We start from the raw sequence: 14,609 nt of genomic DNA, 5'->3' as shown, positions 1-14,609 counted from the left end.
CATAGAATGTCATCATGCTGGCACAAGTATGTAAAGTGAATGCTCTCCAGTGAAATGATCCTGTATTTGTTAGTAAGACCCTTGGAAAAGTTAGTCAAGATATCATTTCGTGTTGCCTGGATACAAAAGGAAGTCAATATTCTTCCCCGTGCACTGCAAATATTCGCCTCAAATCCGACCATAGATACCATCACAAGGACGATCTTATCGTGCCTTAAAGCCAGTTAGAGGATGTGTGCAGGATGAAGGTAGACATACCATAATAAAAAGATAACAATGCAACCAAGCACAAGTGATTAACACTGTAACTAATTGATAATGATGGAAATATAAAATGAAGAAGCTGTAGTCTCATCACAGTCAAATCCTACGACTGTGGTTTGAGATGAATTTATTCCAGTTTTTATAATACAGTACATTACATGAGTTTTTCAAATAATTACAATATGCTACTGTTTCAAAACATTTTAGCACCATTTTCATCAGGTAAAAACAGAGTATATTGCTGTATGGAATAATGGGACTTACACAAGATATATTCTTAAATGAGTCTGTGTTTTGTGTATTACACGCATTCTAAGCCATGTCCGCTAGTTTTAAAAATAGCTTATTAAAAATGTTATAAAAATCACTTAAATTAGAAAATACAAGCTTCATAGGGAGTAATTCAATAGTTTCTACAATAGTTTCTGGTTTGTTGCTTTTTGGGTTTATTCTTGTCGGAATTGGTACATTTTATTTCAACTTTCATTTTTCTAAAGCAAGTAAAATGGAAGACATTTTAAAAAAAATGCCCAATAAATTTTAGAAGACCAGGAAATTCTTTGATACAACAAAAAACTAGGGGACAAATAAATTAACTTTTTGTCCCGCTCATTTAAGCTCTGAATAGGCTTCAGCAAAAAGTCATAAAGTGGCACACAAGAAAGTGGTTTGGCAAAAAAAAATAAAAATAAAAAACATTGGCAATGAGCTAAACTGTTCATCACTCAAATCTATGTGGTGTTAATAGCAAGCTATTTCTTTAATAAAGGAAAAGTGCTTCAAAAAAAAAGAATTCTATTTTATGTCCACGCAAAATCATTCACAAAGTCTATAATTGGTTGTATATGACAAACCAGATTTTAAAATTAAATTTGTCCCAATCTTTCCCAGAGGTAGAAAGGCTCAAATGAATGAGTTGGGAGAGTGGGGGGTGAGTTCTTTCATGGGGAAAAACTCAAACATGTCAAAAAAGGGGAACTACTACTTACCTCCAATTTGGACATTTGGGGCAAAATTATCTTAATCAAGGCTACATAAAAAGCAAAATTGTGCTCTGCCATCACTCCCAAGAACAATCATTGTTAATACTGCCAAATAAATCAAAAATGGCTTCCCAGAGTCCACCCTACCCATCATCAGCAAAATTAAAAAAAAAAAAAAAAGCACCAAGCATTTACCCAAAAGATTGAGCAGAGGCTGACACGGAAATCAATTGATATCTTGACATACCTGGAGGGACCTGCATCATCCGTCTTGTCTCCTGATATATTTTACAGGAAGCATGCAAGTCAGGAAAATATATTTAGCTGCCCTCTTTACCCAAAGTTCTATCTTCAAAAGTCCCCAGCGTCCAATCCCCATCAATTGCAAGCGTCATACCAAAAGTCAAAGAAAAAAAAAAACAAATTGTAAAAATCAGCATGTATTGCTTCAGTCCTCCAAAAATCTGGTTATTTCCCCTCTCAAATTGTTCTTCAGACACTGTTCATAAATACAGGTGTACTTTTAACATTTTAAGTCCCCTTGACGTTTTTGGTGTGAGGTCTGTTTGCAAGGGTGGCATAGTAGGCGCACTGGGAGGGGTCGCATTGGCCAGTAGGTCCAGGAGGGCCGGGTTGACCGTGGGGGCCGGGGTTTCCTGGTTCACCTTGGGCTCCAGCTTGTCCTGGGCTACCGTCTTTACCATAACCCGGTATACCAGCTGGACCTGTGGTAAACAAAAGAACCTTAGGCCTCAAGAAAGCTCATGGCAAATCTAATAGCAGTGTCCGGTAGAAAGTTTTTGGTTTGTTTGTTTTTGTGGTTATTACCTATTGCACCAGGAGGGCCTTGCTCTCCTTTTTCGCCAATGCCAGAATCTCCTTTTTCTCCTTTAGTACCCTGCTCACCTTGGAGAAAAATAAAAGTAGAATCAGTGGATTGTTACATGTCAGAGTAGAGCGTGGACCTGCCATTATGGATGAAATATTTCCGATGGGCAAAACTATTCAAACATATTTGCAAGTGAATTAAAACATATTCAGCAGTACTTTGTAGGTTTGAACATACAGTGGTACCTCGGTACTCGACCATAATCCGTTCTGAGTTGGTGGTCGAGCACCGATTTGTTCGAACACCGAAAGCAATTTTCCCATAAGAAATAATGGAAAGTATGTGTGCACAAGTAAATGTGCACAAGCAGTACATGATAAAGATAAAGATAAATAAAGCATTATAAACCATTTTGTATAATTTACTTACGTTTTGGAGAGTGGTTGATGGCATACAGGAATGGATGTGGAAAGGACGGGAGGGAGTTACTCCTTCCATGATGACGCTAGCTAACTGCGACGCGAGGTACACCGCGTTCATATTTTGCTATAATTTCCTTCTTCGGTTCAATAGTGGTCCTCATTGTTTTCCTCTTTGCCTTCCCCTTATCACTGTCTTTCTTTGGACCCATTATTAAGGGCTAGAGCAACACGAAAAAGTTTAAATCCGGGAAGAAATACTCGAACAAACGTCTTACTCCGCTGGCGGTCTGAGTTGAACTGGCGCTTACCCGCTGGCCGAGAAGGGCCGAGGAGCGCGTTCGGGTCGGCTCGGCTCGGCTCGGCTCGGCTAGTCGAGCACCGAAAATCTGTTTGAGGTCCGATGCATTATCTACTTGAATTTTTTGGTCGAGCACCGATTTGGTCGAGTATAGAGGCGGTCGAGTACCGAGGTACCACTGTATTCTCAAATATGGTGGCTTGAACATATATTCAAACACATTAGAACATTCTTACAAATATGTCCAAACATACTTGTAATCTAAACTAAGCGTTTGTTTAAATAATGCAAGTTACGATGATTCTAATAGGAAAAATAATGTGTTCGTCTTTTACTTTACGATTATCGTTGAATATATTTGCAAGTCTGTTCAAATGTATTTGAATATGTTTGAAAGTACTTGTAAATAAAATTTGAACCAGTTGGTGAATTAGTTATTTTTTACTCCATCTTGGCATCTCTACGCTTCTGTATCAAAGAACGGATTATAGCGTGGGTCCATCTATCCATCATTCCTTCCATCCATCCATTGATTAGCCAAATCCAGCCAATCAACCATCAACCAACCAACCAAATTGTCATCCATTCAATAATTAACCAACCAACCAACCAACCAACCAACCAACCAACCATCCATCCATCCATCCACCATCCATCCATCCATCCATCCATCCATCCATCCATCCATCCATCCATCCACCCATCCACCCAACCAACCAACCAACCATCCATCCATCCATCCATCCATCCATCCATCCATCCATCCACCAACCCACCCACCCACCCATCCACCCATCCATCCATCCATCCATCCATCCATCCATCCATCCATCACGATGATCTCAATGAATCGTAGGACTCGTCAAGACAGATGATCATTCACATGTGTGGTCACACTGGCTATACCTTTAGGGCCCATGGGTCCCCTCAGTCCTTCGCCTCCATTCATTCCAGGTATGCCCGGTTCCCCAGGTGGGCCAGGTCGACCAGGACTGCCATCTTTACCTGGAGGCCCTGGGGGTCCTGGGCGTCCCACTGAACTCTTCACGTGGGCTGGTTGCATCTGAGCCATAAGGTAGGCCAATTTGGCTAGAAGGGCAAAAGACACAGGCCTAAGAAAAAGGGCAGATATGATTAGGACCACAGCAGAGCTGCTGCCTCACCGTCCAGTTGCTTAGCAAGTTCCTCCTGAATGAGCCTTCTCATCAGCTCCACTGATGCGGACTCCCCCTGAGGAGATGAGGATGATTCCGGATGACTGAATTATTTGTAACACATGGCCCATGATTACAGATACACTCTAAAACAGTCTGGTCAAAAAGTATGACCTAATCTTTTTTAGGTTATTTATTAGACCCAACTCATCACCTCATTTACTTCGCCCAACTTTACCAAAAATGTTTTGTACAAAAAACAATTTTGGGGGTGTTACTAATATGACCCAAATTAAATGGGTTAAATGAATACCCCCCCAAAAATCCCAACTTTATTGACTTAAATAAATAACCCAAAAAGACGGGTCAGTCCCTTTTTAACCCATTTTGGGCCATTTTCAACCCTACGTTTTTTAGAGTATAATATCACGGGGGATAGGGGCTTACTCTGGGGCCTGGCATTCCCGGGTTACCAGAAGGTCCTTGTGGCCCCGGAGATCCTATTTCACCCGGTGGTCCTGACATGCCCATCATCCCCGTGTGGCCCTTTCTGCCAGGTGGTCCTGTATTTCCTGGTATCCCTGGTTCTCCTGATTGTCCTTTATCTCCTTTCATGCCGGTGTCACCCTAAAATAAATTTAAGAATATTTGCATGTTGTGTTTTTGTGCAGAACATTAGACATGTGACTAAATCTGGCACTTACTTTTTCCCCCTTAAGACCGCGATCACCTGCTCGACCTGGGACTCCCTACAAAAACCCATAGACTCATTTTTTAAAAATAAACATGCAATATGTACTGTACATTATAATAATACAAGGTAGTGGTATGAATTACCTGTTTCCCTTCTGGACCAACCGGACCAGGTGGACCCTGAAAATCAGGATAAATATCAACATTGGAAAAGTGAAGATCAAGGATTTTAAATTCCAGATACTTACCGGAGGCCCTTTTGGCCCACTGAAGCCTGGTAATCCTGGATTGCCCGGTTCTCCTCTTTCCCCCCTCAAACCCTGAATGACGGCAAAGACACAGCAGTTCAAACACAAAATGTACTATTTTTTCATACTTGAGTGCACTCCAAAAAGCCTGCTCCTTAGGGAGGATTCAGCCAGATTAACATTTAGCTTAGCGTTCTAATCAAATGGTGCAGTACCGCGGATCAGAATCTCATAAAGCTATCTTTACTGTGAGATTTAACATCTAGCGTGGATTGAAAACATTTACAGTATAAGGGCCAAGGACTAGCATGGATGAGTATTTACAGAAATGACTTAATATTTGACTCGCGTAGCAACATTTAACATTTCCCGAATGTAGACGTGATGACATTTTAGGCTCCCTTCCACAATTTCTCTTACTTTGACGTCTCACTTTTTTCCTAGAAGCCATTTGTGATCATGCGCTCCCTCTGCTGATTGATCTAGCTCCCATCCGCCCACTACCTCCTCCCAAGAAACCATATATTAACCCGAGGACCCATTGTCTCCTATCTGCGCTCCAGCGTTCATGGCCTGGTCCTTGTATCACCCCGCGCTCCAGACACAAGTGGACTGACATCATTTGAGTGCAAAATCACTCAATTACATGGGGAGCAGAGGCTTCACAAGCTTTAAGAGGACTCGGATGGCACTTTAAAAAGATGGGTGTCTGCAACTAAGCGACAGTCACTGAGCGTGTCCTGTGTCTACCTTGAGGAGGTTTCGTTTAAGAGGTAGGCTGTTAAAATAAAGAATGGCAATTTAAGTTTAAAGCCAGGAAATTATGGAGAGCTATATACCACCCCCATGCCTCTGTTTTTTCTTTTAGGATTAAGAGTTTCTGTCATGTTATGGTTGCCAAGCTTGAAAGTGATATCTTAAGTTTATACTAATTACTAGGTAATCATTTAGTTGTTTGTTTGTTTTTTTTTTTTTACTTAATAGTTTTGACAGTTAGCCAACAATAGCATGCTAGTCAGCTACTCATTAGATAGCAGGTCAGTGATTCGTTATTAGTTAGCTGACATTAACTTACAGATAATGAGTCATATAGCAAGTTAGCTAATCAGCAAACATAAGTCAAAGTATATGTAACCATAAATGATTAGTTACCTAGATAGAAAATCACACAGGTTAGTTAATTTGCAAAGCAGCTAACAAGATCACTTATTTTGTGAGTTTGACCATACAAAACTACACAAGTGATTGATAGTCAACCTAATGGCATTTTGATAAATATGTTGCTTTTTTTATACTTCTAATTCAATGTTTAATGTTTTGATGGTCTTTGAATTAGACTATACCCAACTCTAAGCCTTTTTCAATGATGTACCCTGGGTGAAATATTTTTCCAGCCAAATACCTGTAACCAACACAAAGGAATTTTTTGTATTTAAAAAAACAAACAAAAAACAAAGAAGTAAAACAGAGTGCTTGTCATCCGTGTGGGATTTAATAAACTAGAGCTGCATATGTAGCTGTATCTCTAGGCGTATTTTATTCAGCAAGTCCAGAAGATACATCAGGTAACATCATCTGTTTTGTTTCTGTTTTTTTGTCTCGTCTGCTATGTTACTGATGTCAATTTGCATCTGTATACTGTACAACCTAAAGAAAAGGCATTAAATGTTTTGCAGAGGTTCACAAAAATTTTAAGTTGTTTCATGTTCCAATTCATTTGCCCTTATTTTAAAAAGTAAACTGGTACTGTTTCTGTCACAGCATTAAAAAGTTCTAAATTAGATTTGCTGATGCTTACAGTAATCCTGGGAAAAATTTCAAGTACTCCCTGAAGTACACGTACCCCACTTCCTTAAAGGATACATTGAAGTGCAACCTGTTGTCTGATGTTCCACCTCTATAATTTTCCAACAAGCAATTACCAGCACACAAAGGTTCACAAGCATAACCATGGCAAACTTCCATTAGAACCTGACAGCTCATCTCTAACAAGAGGCAATGCTTCACATCCACTTGAGATGTTCACTCTGCAAATGTATCTTTTCCTGTTTTTTTTCTAGTAACCTAACATCACCATCAATCAGTCAGATTTCCATCTTGGCAATGTGGCTTTTTGGAGACTTTAATATTGTTGTTGCAGATTTGCAGACTTTTTTTTTTTTTTTTACAGCTGACATAGCGTGGAATATTGACAGATAAACTCACTGGAGTTCCAGGGAGACCCGCTTTGCCCGACGGCCCTGGTTCACCCTGCTTGCCCTAAGAGAGAAAAAAAAAGCGAGAGAGGAAGTGAGGGACTTATTCCCAGATATCTGGATGTCTTTTCCACTTGACATGACATCGAGTCGTGTGTTCATGCTCACTGGCTCGCCTCTTGGTCCAACGAGTCCCTCCGGTCCTGGAGGCCCCTTTGGACCCTGCCATGACAAAACGAGTTTCAAAATACACGCATGGAAGAATGAAGGTGTGTGAACAGGTTAAAAGGTTGTCCCCGCTTGACGATAAATGGGACAAAACTTATAATGCAGAAAGCTCCGGGAGTGTAATATTTTACACTGCCAGACAGTAAAATATAGACATGATTAAAGATTATTTTGAGACTCTGCTCCAAGCTTGTTTTAATCATCGGTGGGCTTGATTCCAAAAGGCAAGAGGAAGTAATGCTGCGCCCTGAAGAATGTTTTATGGAGTTTTAACAGTCCGGGATTTTCTAGGGTGCAATATTTATCTCTACTACAGCGCATAGCTGGTAGGAGTAAGTATATTTATTCATTTATTATTAGATTTTCTCACTTCCTATTTTCACAAGGAGGAAAATATAGCATTTTTTTTTCTACATTTGATATAGGCATGAAAAACACAGAGGAGGCATGAGAGATGAATTATTTAGTAAACAATATAAATGAACACTACCTCCTTTCCAGGTTTGCCATCTCGTCCTGGTGATCCAGGCTTTCCATCTTCTCCCTGTTTGATACATGAAATGAGAGCTGAAATTACATGTATACTGTTTTTTAGCAAGGATGTAAAGAATAAACGCATGAGCACCAACCACTATAATCAAGTGTACTTAATTATGCTCTTATAGCAAGGTCAATGCATATACGTATTGCCATTCCTGTGTTAACTTAGTGAAAATGCACATTTTCATTATTATCAGTCTAGAAAATAGAGTTTAAGGCTCATTACGTGTGTCCATTTGGTCGCAGCAAGACAGCATAATTGATTACATTCTAGCCAAACACGAAAAATCACAGAAGAGGCCAGAGTGTCCTCTACTGAGGACACTAGGTCTTGGTATCCAATGAATCAAAATATATACACCAAAAACAAATGTCCATAATAGACGACATAAATGAATACACTGGGTCTCAGGATGATATCATAGAGCAAAATCAAAATGCTAAAACAAATACCATGACCTCCTTTTTGCTTACCTTTGCCCCAGGAGAACCGGGTTCTCCTCTGTGGCCTTTGAAACCCTGAGCAGAAAAAGACAGAGTTAAAACTGGCTGCAGCTGCCGTTTACATGTTTTAAGTTTTTGGAGGTTACTTACTGGGAGTCCCCGGAGCCCAGGATTTCCAAGTGGTCCAGGTTCACCTTGTTTGCCCTGCAATCAAAAAGGCTTACAACAACACAGCATCACATGCCTGCTGTAAAAATCAGACAAAAACGCTCTACTTACTGGTTCTCCTTGTTCACCTTGGATACCATCTTTTCCTGTTTTTCCAGGTGGGCCCTAAAGTTGAGTACAATGTGATTAAGCAGATTTACAATCCGTTTTGTCTAAATATGGACATTATGTTCACACTGCGGTGGAATGTATACAGTTTGGATGCAGCGTTATTATTCTTACTATCAAGCCAGGAAGACCTGGAGGACCCTGTATCCCCTTGAGACCCTCTTTGCCCTGTTAAAAACAAACAGACAGAGTCATTAAAAAGATAAAGCGAGGACTCGATACCAGGACTTCACACAGCACACAATGTGACCCATATGCTATGTGACTAATGACTCGTGGCTTTTATAAGTGGGAAAGTACATAATACTGTCCTGACCTTCTCTCCCGTGGGGCCCGGGGGACCAGGAGGACCAGGTTGTCCATCATTACCCTGAGCACAAACAAAATGTTATCAAATTGAGCAAAAATGCACTATTTGGAGCATGTATTTGAAAATGTCTCGCTCAAAGACTAAAAAATAGAAAAGAGCAATTTACCGCTGCACCCATCATTCCAGCAGGACCAGGGTGACCCGGAGGTCCAGGGTGACCCTACAAAATAAAGAAAAGAAAAAAGAAGAATGACGAAACTTTGCCAAATATTGACATAATGAATGCATGTTTCAGTCTACCTTTTCTCCTTTATCTCCTGGCATTCCAGAAGGACCTCGGTCGCCTTTAAGTCCCTGTGTGGATAAATTGACAAACTTTTCAGGATGAAAGTTTTTGTAAAAATGCACAAACAAACAAATGATGAGTTTTTATTTTTCATCGGTTGGATTTAAAAAATTGTTAAGCAGAGCTGTAGCTGCAAAATTAAAAAAAACGCATAAATCCAACGTATTTATTTATTAAGAGGAAAATAAACCACATGATAAAAATGATCTAATCTAATCTAAAGGGGATTTTACTGATAACTTTTTCCATGCACGCCCACTAGTCTGAACACTGCATTTGATGAATATTTACTGAATATGTTTGTCAGGGCAGCCATTTTGCCACTTGGTCTCAACTAAAGCCAGGGCTCAAGTCATGGATATGGATAAAGATGGCTTGATTTTGCTGCTGAACTCATATTTCTTAGATTGCAATATTAAATCAGAATACTATGTCTAGACCAGGGGTGCCAAACACATTTTAATCAAAGGCTAAATATTACTTCTAGTTTTTGTCAGTGATACAGTGGACCCCCGGTTTCCGACGTCCCTGCCTTACGTTTTTTTTCACCTTACGATGTGTACCGCGACATTTTTTGTCCCCTCTTTACGCCTTTTTTTTCGCCTTGCGACATAAAAAAAAACAAAAAAATTCTGTTCTCAAACATGGCGGTCGGTGTGCACACGTGTCTACTAGGGGCAATGTGCTCATACATCACTACATGCGTCACTGCTTACATCACTACAATGCTGGTCCGCTATTGGTCGTAGTCACGACTCCCTGAGATACTGGTCTACTATGGGTCAGCACACAGGATCACAAAGATGGCTGCCTAAAGACTTTACTTCGTGTGAGAGTGCTTTTAATATTGTATTTATTGTGCATTTTCGTGCTTGATTCAAAGTTGAATTGGTTAACCATGGGTCCCAGGATTGGTAGTGATGTTAAAGAGAGAAGTAAGAAGATGATTTATATGGAAACGAAACTGGAGATAATCAAGACTATGAAGAAGGCTAAGCTAGCCTAGCCTAGGCTACCCGCACTAGGGAATATGGCCATAACAAGATCATTGCTCAAAGGTAAATAAATCCTATTTTTTATTTATGATGTTATTCAATTGTATACATGTATATTATATATAAGTAGTGCTTACAATACTATTTTGATACCAATTTTTAATATATATATACCGTTTTGATAGTTTTACCTGGGGTTTTACACGCAATAGCGCGGAATGGATTAATCTCATAAACCGAGGGACCCACTGTCTAAGCCAGATATATCCAAAGTCCAGCCCGGGGGCCAAATGCGGCCTGTGGTCAATTTCCGTCCGGCCCACAGCCTCCGTCATAAAATCAATAACGTCTGGCCCGCATGGAGAATTAATACATTGGGCAGCAGTGCTGTTACCTGTGTGTGCTAAATGCTGACATCTATAGGCTCAATTAGGAACAGCAAATTAGTATTTGAGTAATTGACTATCAAGAGCCCCTAATTTTCTAAAATGGCGACAATCAACAAAAGGAGGAAAGTTGAGCTGCAGTGTGATGCAGTGAGCTGCGGTCAGCACAAGCAGCTTTATATCGCCAACTTTTACTGACAGGTGGATAAGGACAAGTTTCCGAGAAATTCGAGCATTTGTTAAGAAAATGCCAAGCTTGTTTGGTTCGATGTATTTGTGTGAAAAGACATTCTCGGTTATGAACTTAAATAAGAGCCGTTTGAGGACACGGCTATCTGACTTTAAGTTTTCACTCCAGAATAATAACCATTTAAAAATCCAATCAACATTTATAGTTACTAATTTCATATTTTAAATGAGCCCTGCACTTGTTGATATGACTATTACTTGTTCATTTCTCTGTTATTGTGTTTAAAAATTCTACAAATATTAAGCTGCCATGGTGAGATATTTTTTTATGTTTCAAATGTAATTTGTACCCAAGAGTACAATTACGTCTGTTCAACTGTTTCCAAAAAGTTAATAAAAGTGTTAAAAAAAGTGAAGTTAAGTGAATATTCAATTTCAATATTTAATGTCAAATTTAATGTCAAATCAATTTTGATATGCGCGTTAACCAAAACAAATTAACCAAAACACATGCTTAAGATAGCTGAAATGAAAATAAAAAAGCAAATGTCAAACACAGAACGGCTCACTGAAATGTATTTAAATTAATTGCTGTTATATGTAAAGAACGCCCACCAAGGTTGGCCCCTTTACATTTTTAACACACCAAAGCAAAAAGTTTGGACACCCCTGGTCTAAGCCAATTGAGCACTGTAGTGCTTATTGTGACCATTGGGGGTGGTAGTGTTTCCACACTTACAACACAGCTATTACCTACATCAATTCTAACTAAGGAAAGGAAGACAATCGTTCATTAGGCAGCAACCATATTTACATAGACATAGCACACAATATTCTGAGGCCTTGAAAGATGAGTGAGAATGCTAAATATACAGGCCCTTTAGAGGCTTCCTTTTCTATAACGCTTGACACTAAAAGAGTTAAGTGTGATTGGTACACATTTACCAAATTTTGAAACCTGAGGCCACTAAAAACTGTTCAAAGGGGATTAAAAAAATAATGCTTGTTTTTTATATTTAGGTCAAAATCTTGAAGTCATAATTAACATTTTGCAGGCCACATAAAATGGGGATGCAGGCCAGATTTGGCCCCTTAGCCTCGAATTTGACGCCTGTGGTCTAGACAAATGTGGCTACATAGAACGTAACAGGATAAAAACTTTTTGGGGGATTGACTGTCCCTTTCAAGATGAAGTATGTGGTGGAAGAATACAGATATCCACTTTAATAGCTATAAACTGAGTGATATGGATATCACCTGAGCAAAAAAAAAAAAAAAAAAAAAAAAAAACAATTGCCCATGTCAGCGAAAAGAAAATGTGTTTATGTGCCAACTTGCCTTTCCTCCATCAGCTCCTGGAGGTCCTTGAGGTCCCGGTAGTCCCGGTGGGCCCTGTAATGACATAGCAGACTATCAGTCTTCATCCTGGAAGACTTAGCGTACCCTAATTGCTCACTAGTGCCCCCGGAGGAGGCCCTACTAATGATGCAGACTGTGTTTGGGCGTACTTTGATTGATGAGCGCACATTAGTAACTTGGGCCTCATGCCTCGATTTCGGCCTAATGAATTCACCCACACAACCACACGTTCTATTGGCTTTCGATTAGGGGAAAGGTGATATTAACACTAATACGGAATACAAATGACTTTGTCCTACTTGATAGCCATCTTGACCGTCTTTTCCAGGAGGCCCATGTTGTCCTTTATCGCCTGGCAGCCCTGGGAGACCGGCTGGTCCAGGGGGACCTGCTGGGCAGTCTGAGCAGATGTCCTAAATTGTGCCAAAAGAGGCTTTTAGTCTTATGGAGCAATCTTTACATAACTCGCTCGAAACAAGCAGAGGAGCTTACCTTAAGTTTGATGTCAGAAAGATCGGCTGCTTTCCCCTAGAGAAGATAACCAAAAAGTATTAACGTAAAAAAAAAGGATGCCCAGTAGGATAAATTGCATACAAGTTATAGAGGTCATTCTATCTTTACTTACAGGCTCCCCAGGGGATCCCTTCTCTCCCGGCTTTCCTGGTAGTCCCTGGTTGGAGAATAAAATGGCGGATTACATTTACACAATTATAATCCAAACAGTCAATATTTTAAATGACAGGCCAAATTTGGACTCACGTTATGTCCCGACGGGCCGTCAGGGCCAGGAATGCCTGGAAGGCCCCTCAAGCCCTGAAAATCAGAGGAGGAAACAGAATTAATATTTACATAAGATGAGGAAAAAAAAATACACAGTGATAAACTATAATAAATGATGAAAGAAAATTCATACAGGTGGTCCGGGATCCCCATTATTTCCAGGGGGTCCCTATAAAAGAAAGCAGTCATTATAAAAATGTTCAAAATAAGAACATCATAGCATCACTGGTTTATAATGGGGATCATACCTGAGGTCCCGTTTTGCCTTCCCCTGGGGAGCCCCTGTCTCCTGGTAACCCTGGCTCTCCCCTTGACCCTGGGGGGCCCTAAGAGATACAAAAAAAAGGTTACGCCACTTTCCCCACCATGTTATGGCATTTTTTTTTCCACAAAAACAACAATATATGGTCAATCTTTTTTTTAAACGACCATGTAAGGTTTAGTAGGTTAAGTAAGGCTTGTTTTTTAGGCACTTTTTTGTAAACACTAAAAGGAACCATGTATAGTAAGGCACTTTTTCCACAAAAAAGGTGTTTATTTGCAAAAACAAAACAAAAAAGCCTTACTATACTGGTCGTTCTCAGTAAAAAAAAAAAAAAAAGTTTTCTTTTTTTTTAACAATTCAAAGTTTAGTTTTGTGCATTCAATCCAAAAATCTCTAAAAATGGATATGAATGTGCTCAAACCAGCATCACATTGTACTTTTTCCAGATCTGTGAAGCTTGGCCACCAGGCGGCAGTATTACACATCTGAAGCATTTCCATTTAGTTAGCCGCACTAATATAAATAGTTCTTGGCAGAGGATAAATAATACAGGCCTGTGAGCACTGTTATTTTGTCTGTCTACGTGTGTTGCTGCCTCATTTCTGTTCAACTAGTCATTATATTAAGGGTTATATCTACAGAAAGCATCACCGGCTCAATATATTAGCTATTTAAACTTCTTTATCAAGCAAAATGATGTGGTTGTTTGAAATATACAACATAAGAAAATATTTTGTTTTTAAATAAATACACAGATGATAACACACATACAGATAAATCCACCTACCTTTGGTCCTGGGGGTCCTTCATTTCCACGTGGTCCTGGTTCTCCCTGTCATATCACAAACAACTTAAATTAAACATTTTGGAAACACAAACAACTCATATAAACCTCCTACGACTAAATCATTAGGCATTAGTAAATGTGTGTACGAGTTCATTCTTCATGCACGTAAATGGCACCAGCGAGGCCTCGGGGCCGCACCTGGCTGCTGTAAAAAAAGGAGAATGAAATAATTAAATGAAAACTAAGCGTGCTTCCTGTTTGCTTGCGCCTTGTCAGCAGCTCTGAGGTGGAAAATAAGGATGAGGGAACCTGTCGCGCCGCAATACAAAATGTGCTAACTCAGGCTTGCTGTGTTGTGGTTTCACATGTATGCCACGCAGTGCATGTTTACAAGCACAACACGTGTGAGAAAAGATGCTTTGCGCAAATGCCAGAGACTGTAAAAAGCTGTTAGAGAAACATTATGAATGATTATTTCCTGAGACTTATATGACATATGTGGAACACGCTCAATTCAAGTGTAATGACTGAAAACAAGTATGATTATAACGTACAATG

General features: G+C 39.7%; 1 protein-coding gene across 1 annotated transcript in view; it reads right to left on the bottom strand.

Moving 5' to 3' along the window:
- Window positions 1-337: 337 nt before the first annotated feature.
- The window catches only part of col22a1 (collagen, type XXII, alpha 1), a 41,988-nt gene continuing 27,716 nt past the window's right edge, over window positions 338-14,609 (bottom strand). The window contains exons 39-64 of the mRNA XM_088404849.1: window positions 14,052-14,096; window positions 13,248-13,325; window positions 13,133-13,168; window positions 12,979-13,032; window positions 12,845-12,889; window positions 12,712-12,747; window positions 12,519-12,632; window positions 12,199-12,252; window positions 9,245-9,298; window positions 9,111-9,164; window positions 8,951-9,004; window positions 8,749-8,802; window positions 8,578-8,631; window positions 8,449-8,502; window positions 8,329-8,373; window positions 7,805-7,858; window positions 7,255-7,308; window positions 7,097-7,150; window positions 4,892-4,963; window positions 4,788-4,823; window positions 4,655-4,699; window positions 4,398-4,577; window positions 3,960-4,026; window positions 3,703-3,885; window positions 2,076-2,153; window positions 338-1,972 (exon numbers count right to left, since the gene is read on the bottom strand). Coding sequence (XP_088260975.1) covers window positions 1,779-1,972; window positions 2,076-2,153; window positions 3,703-3,885; window positions 3,960-4,026; window positions 4,398-4,577; window positions 4,655-4,699; window positions 4,788-4,823; window positions 4,892-4,963; window positions 7,097-7,150; window positions 7,255-7,308; window positions 7,805-7,858; window positions 8,329-8,373; window positions 8,449-8,502; window positions 8,578-8,631; window positions 8,749-8,802; window positions 8,951-9,004; window positions 9,111-9,164; window positions 9,245-9,298; window positions 12,199-12,252; window positions 12,519-12,632; window positions 12,712-12,747; window positions 12,845-12,889; window positions 12,979-13,032; window positions 13,133-13,168; window positions 13,248-13,325; window positions 14,052-14,096 — 1,848 coding nt within the window. The 3' untranslated portion in view covers window positions 338-1,778. The remainder of the gene's footprint in view (window positions 1,973-2,075; window positions 2,154-3,702; window positions 3,886-3,959; window positions 4,027-4,397; window positions 4,578-4,654; window positions 4,700-4,787; window positions 4,824-4,891; window positions 4,964-7,096; window positions 7,151-7,254; window positions 7,309-7,804; window positions 7,859-8,328; window positions 8,374-8,448; window positions 8,503-8,577; window positions 8,632-8,748; window positions 8,803-8,950; window positions 9,005-9,110; window positions 9,165-9,244; window positions 9,299-12,198; window positions 12,253-12,518; window positions 12,633-12,711; window positions 12,748-12,844; window positions 12,890-12,978; window positions 13,033-13,132; window positions 13,169-13,247; window positions 13,326-14,051; window positions 14,097-14,609) is intronic.

The sequence above is a fragment of the Hippichthys cyanospilos genome, chromosome 21 (assembly GCF_059441005.1).
Source record: "Hippichthys cyanospilos isolate Australia breed blue-spotted pipefish chromosome 21, RoL_Hcya_1.0, whole genome shotgun sequence".
In the NCBI taxonomy this organism is placed as follows: Eukaryota; Metazoa; Chordata; class Actinopteri; order Syngnathiformes; family Syngnathidae; genus Hippichthys; species Hippichthys cyanospilos.
Note: the sequence above shows the minus strand (reverse complement) of the source record. Positions and strands in the feature narration are given on the sequence as shown.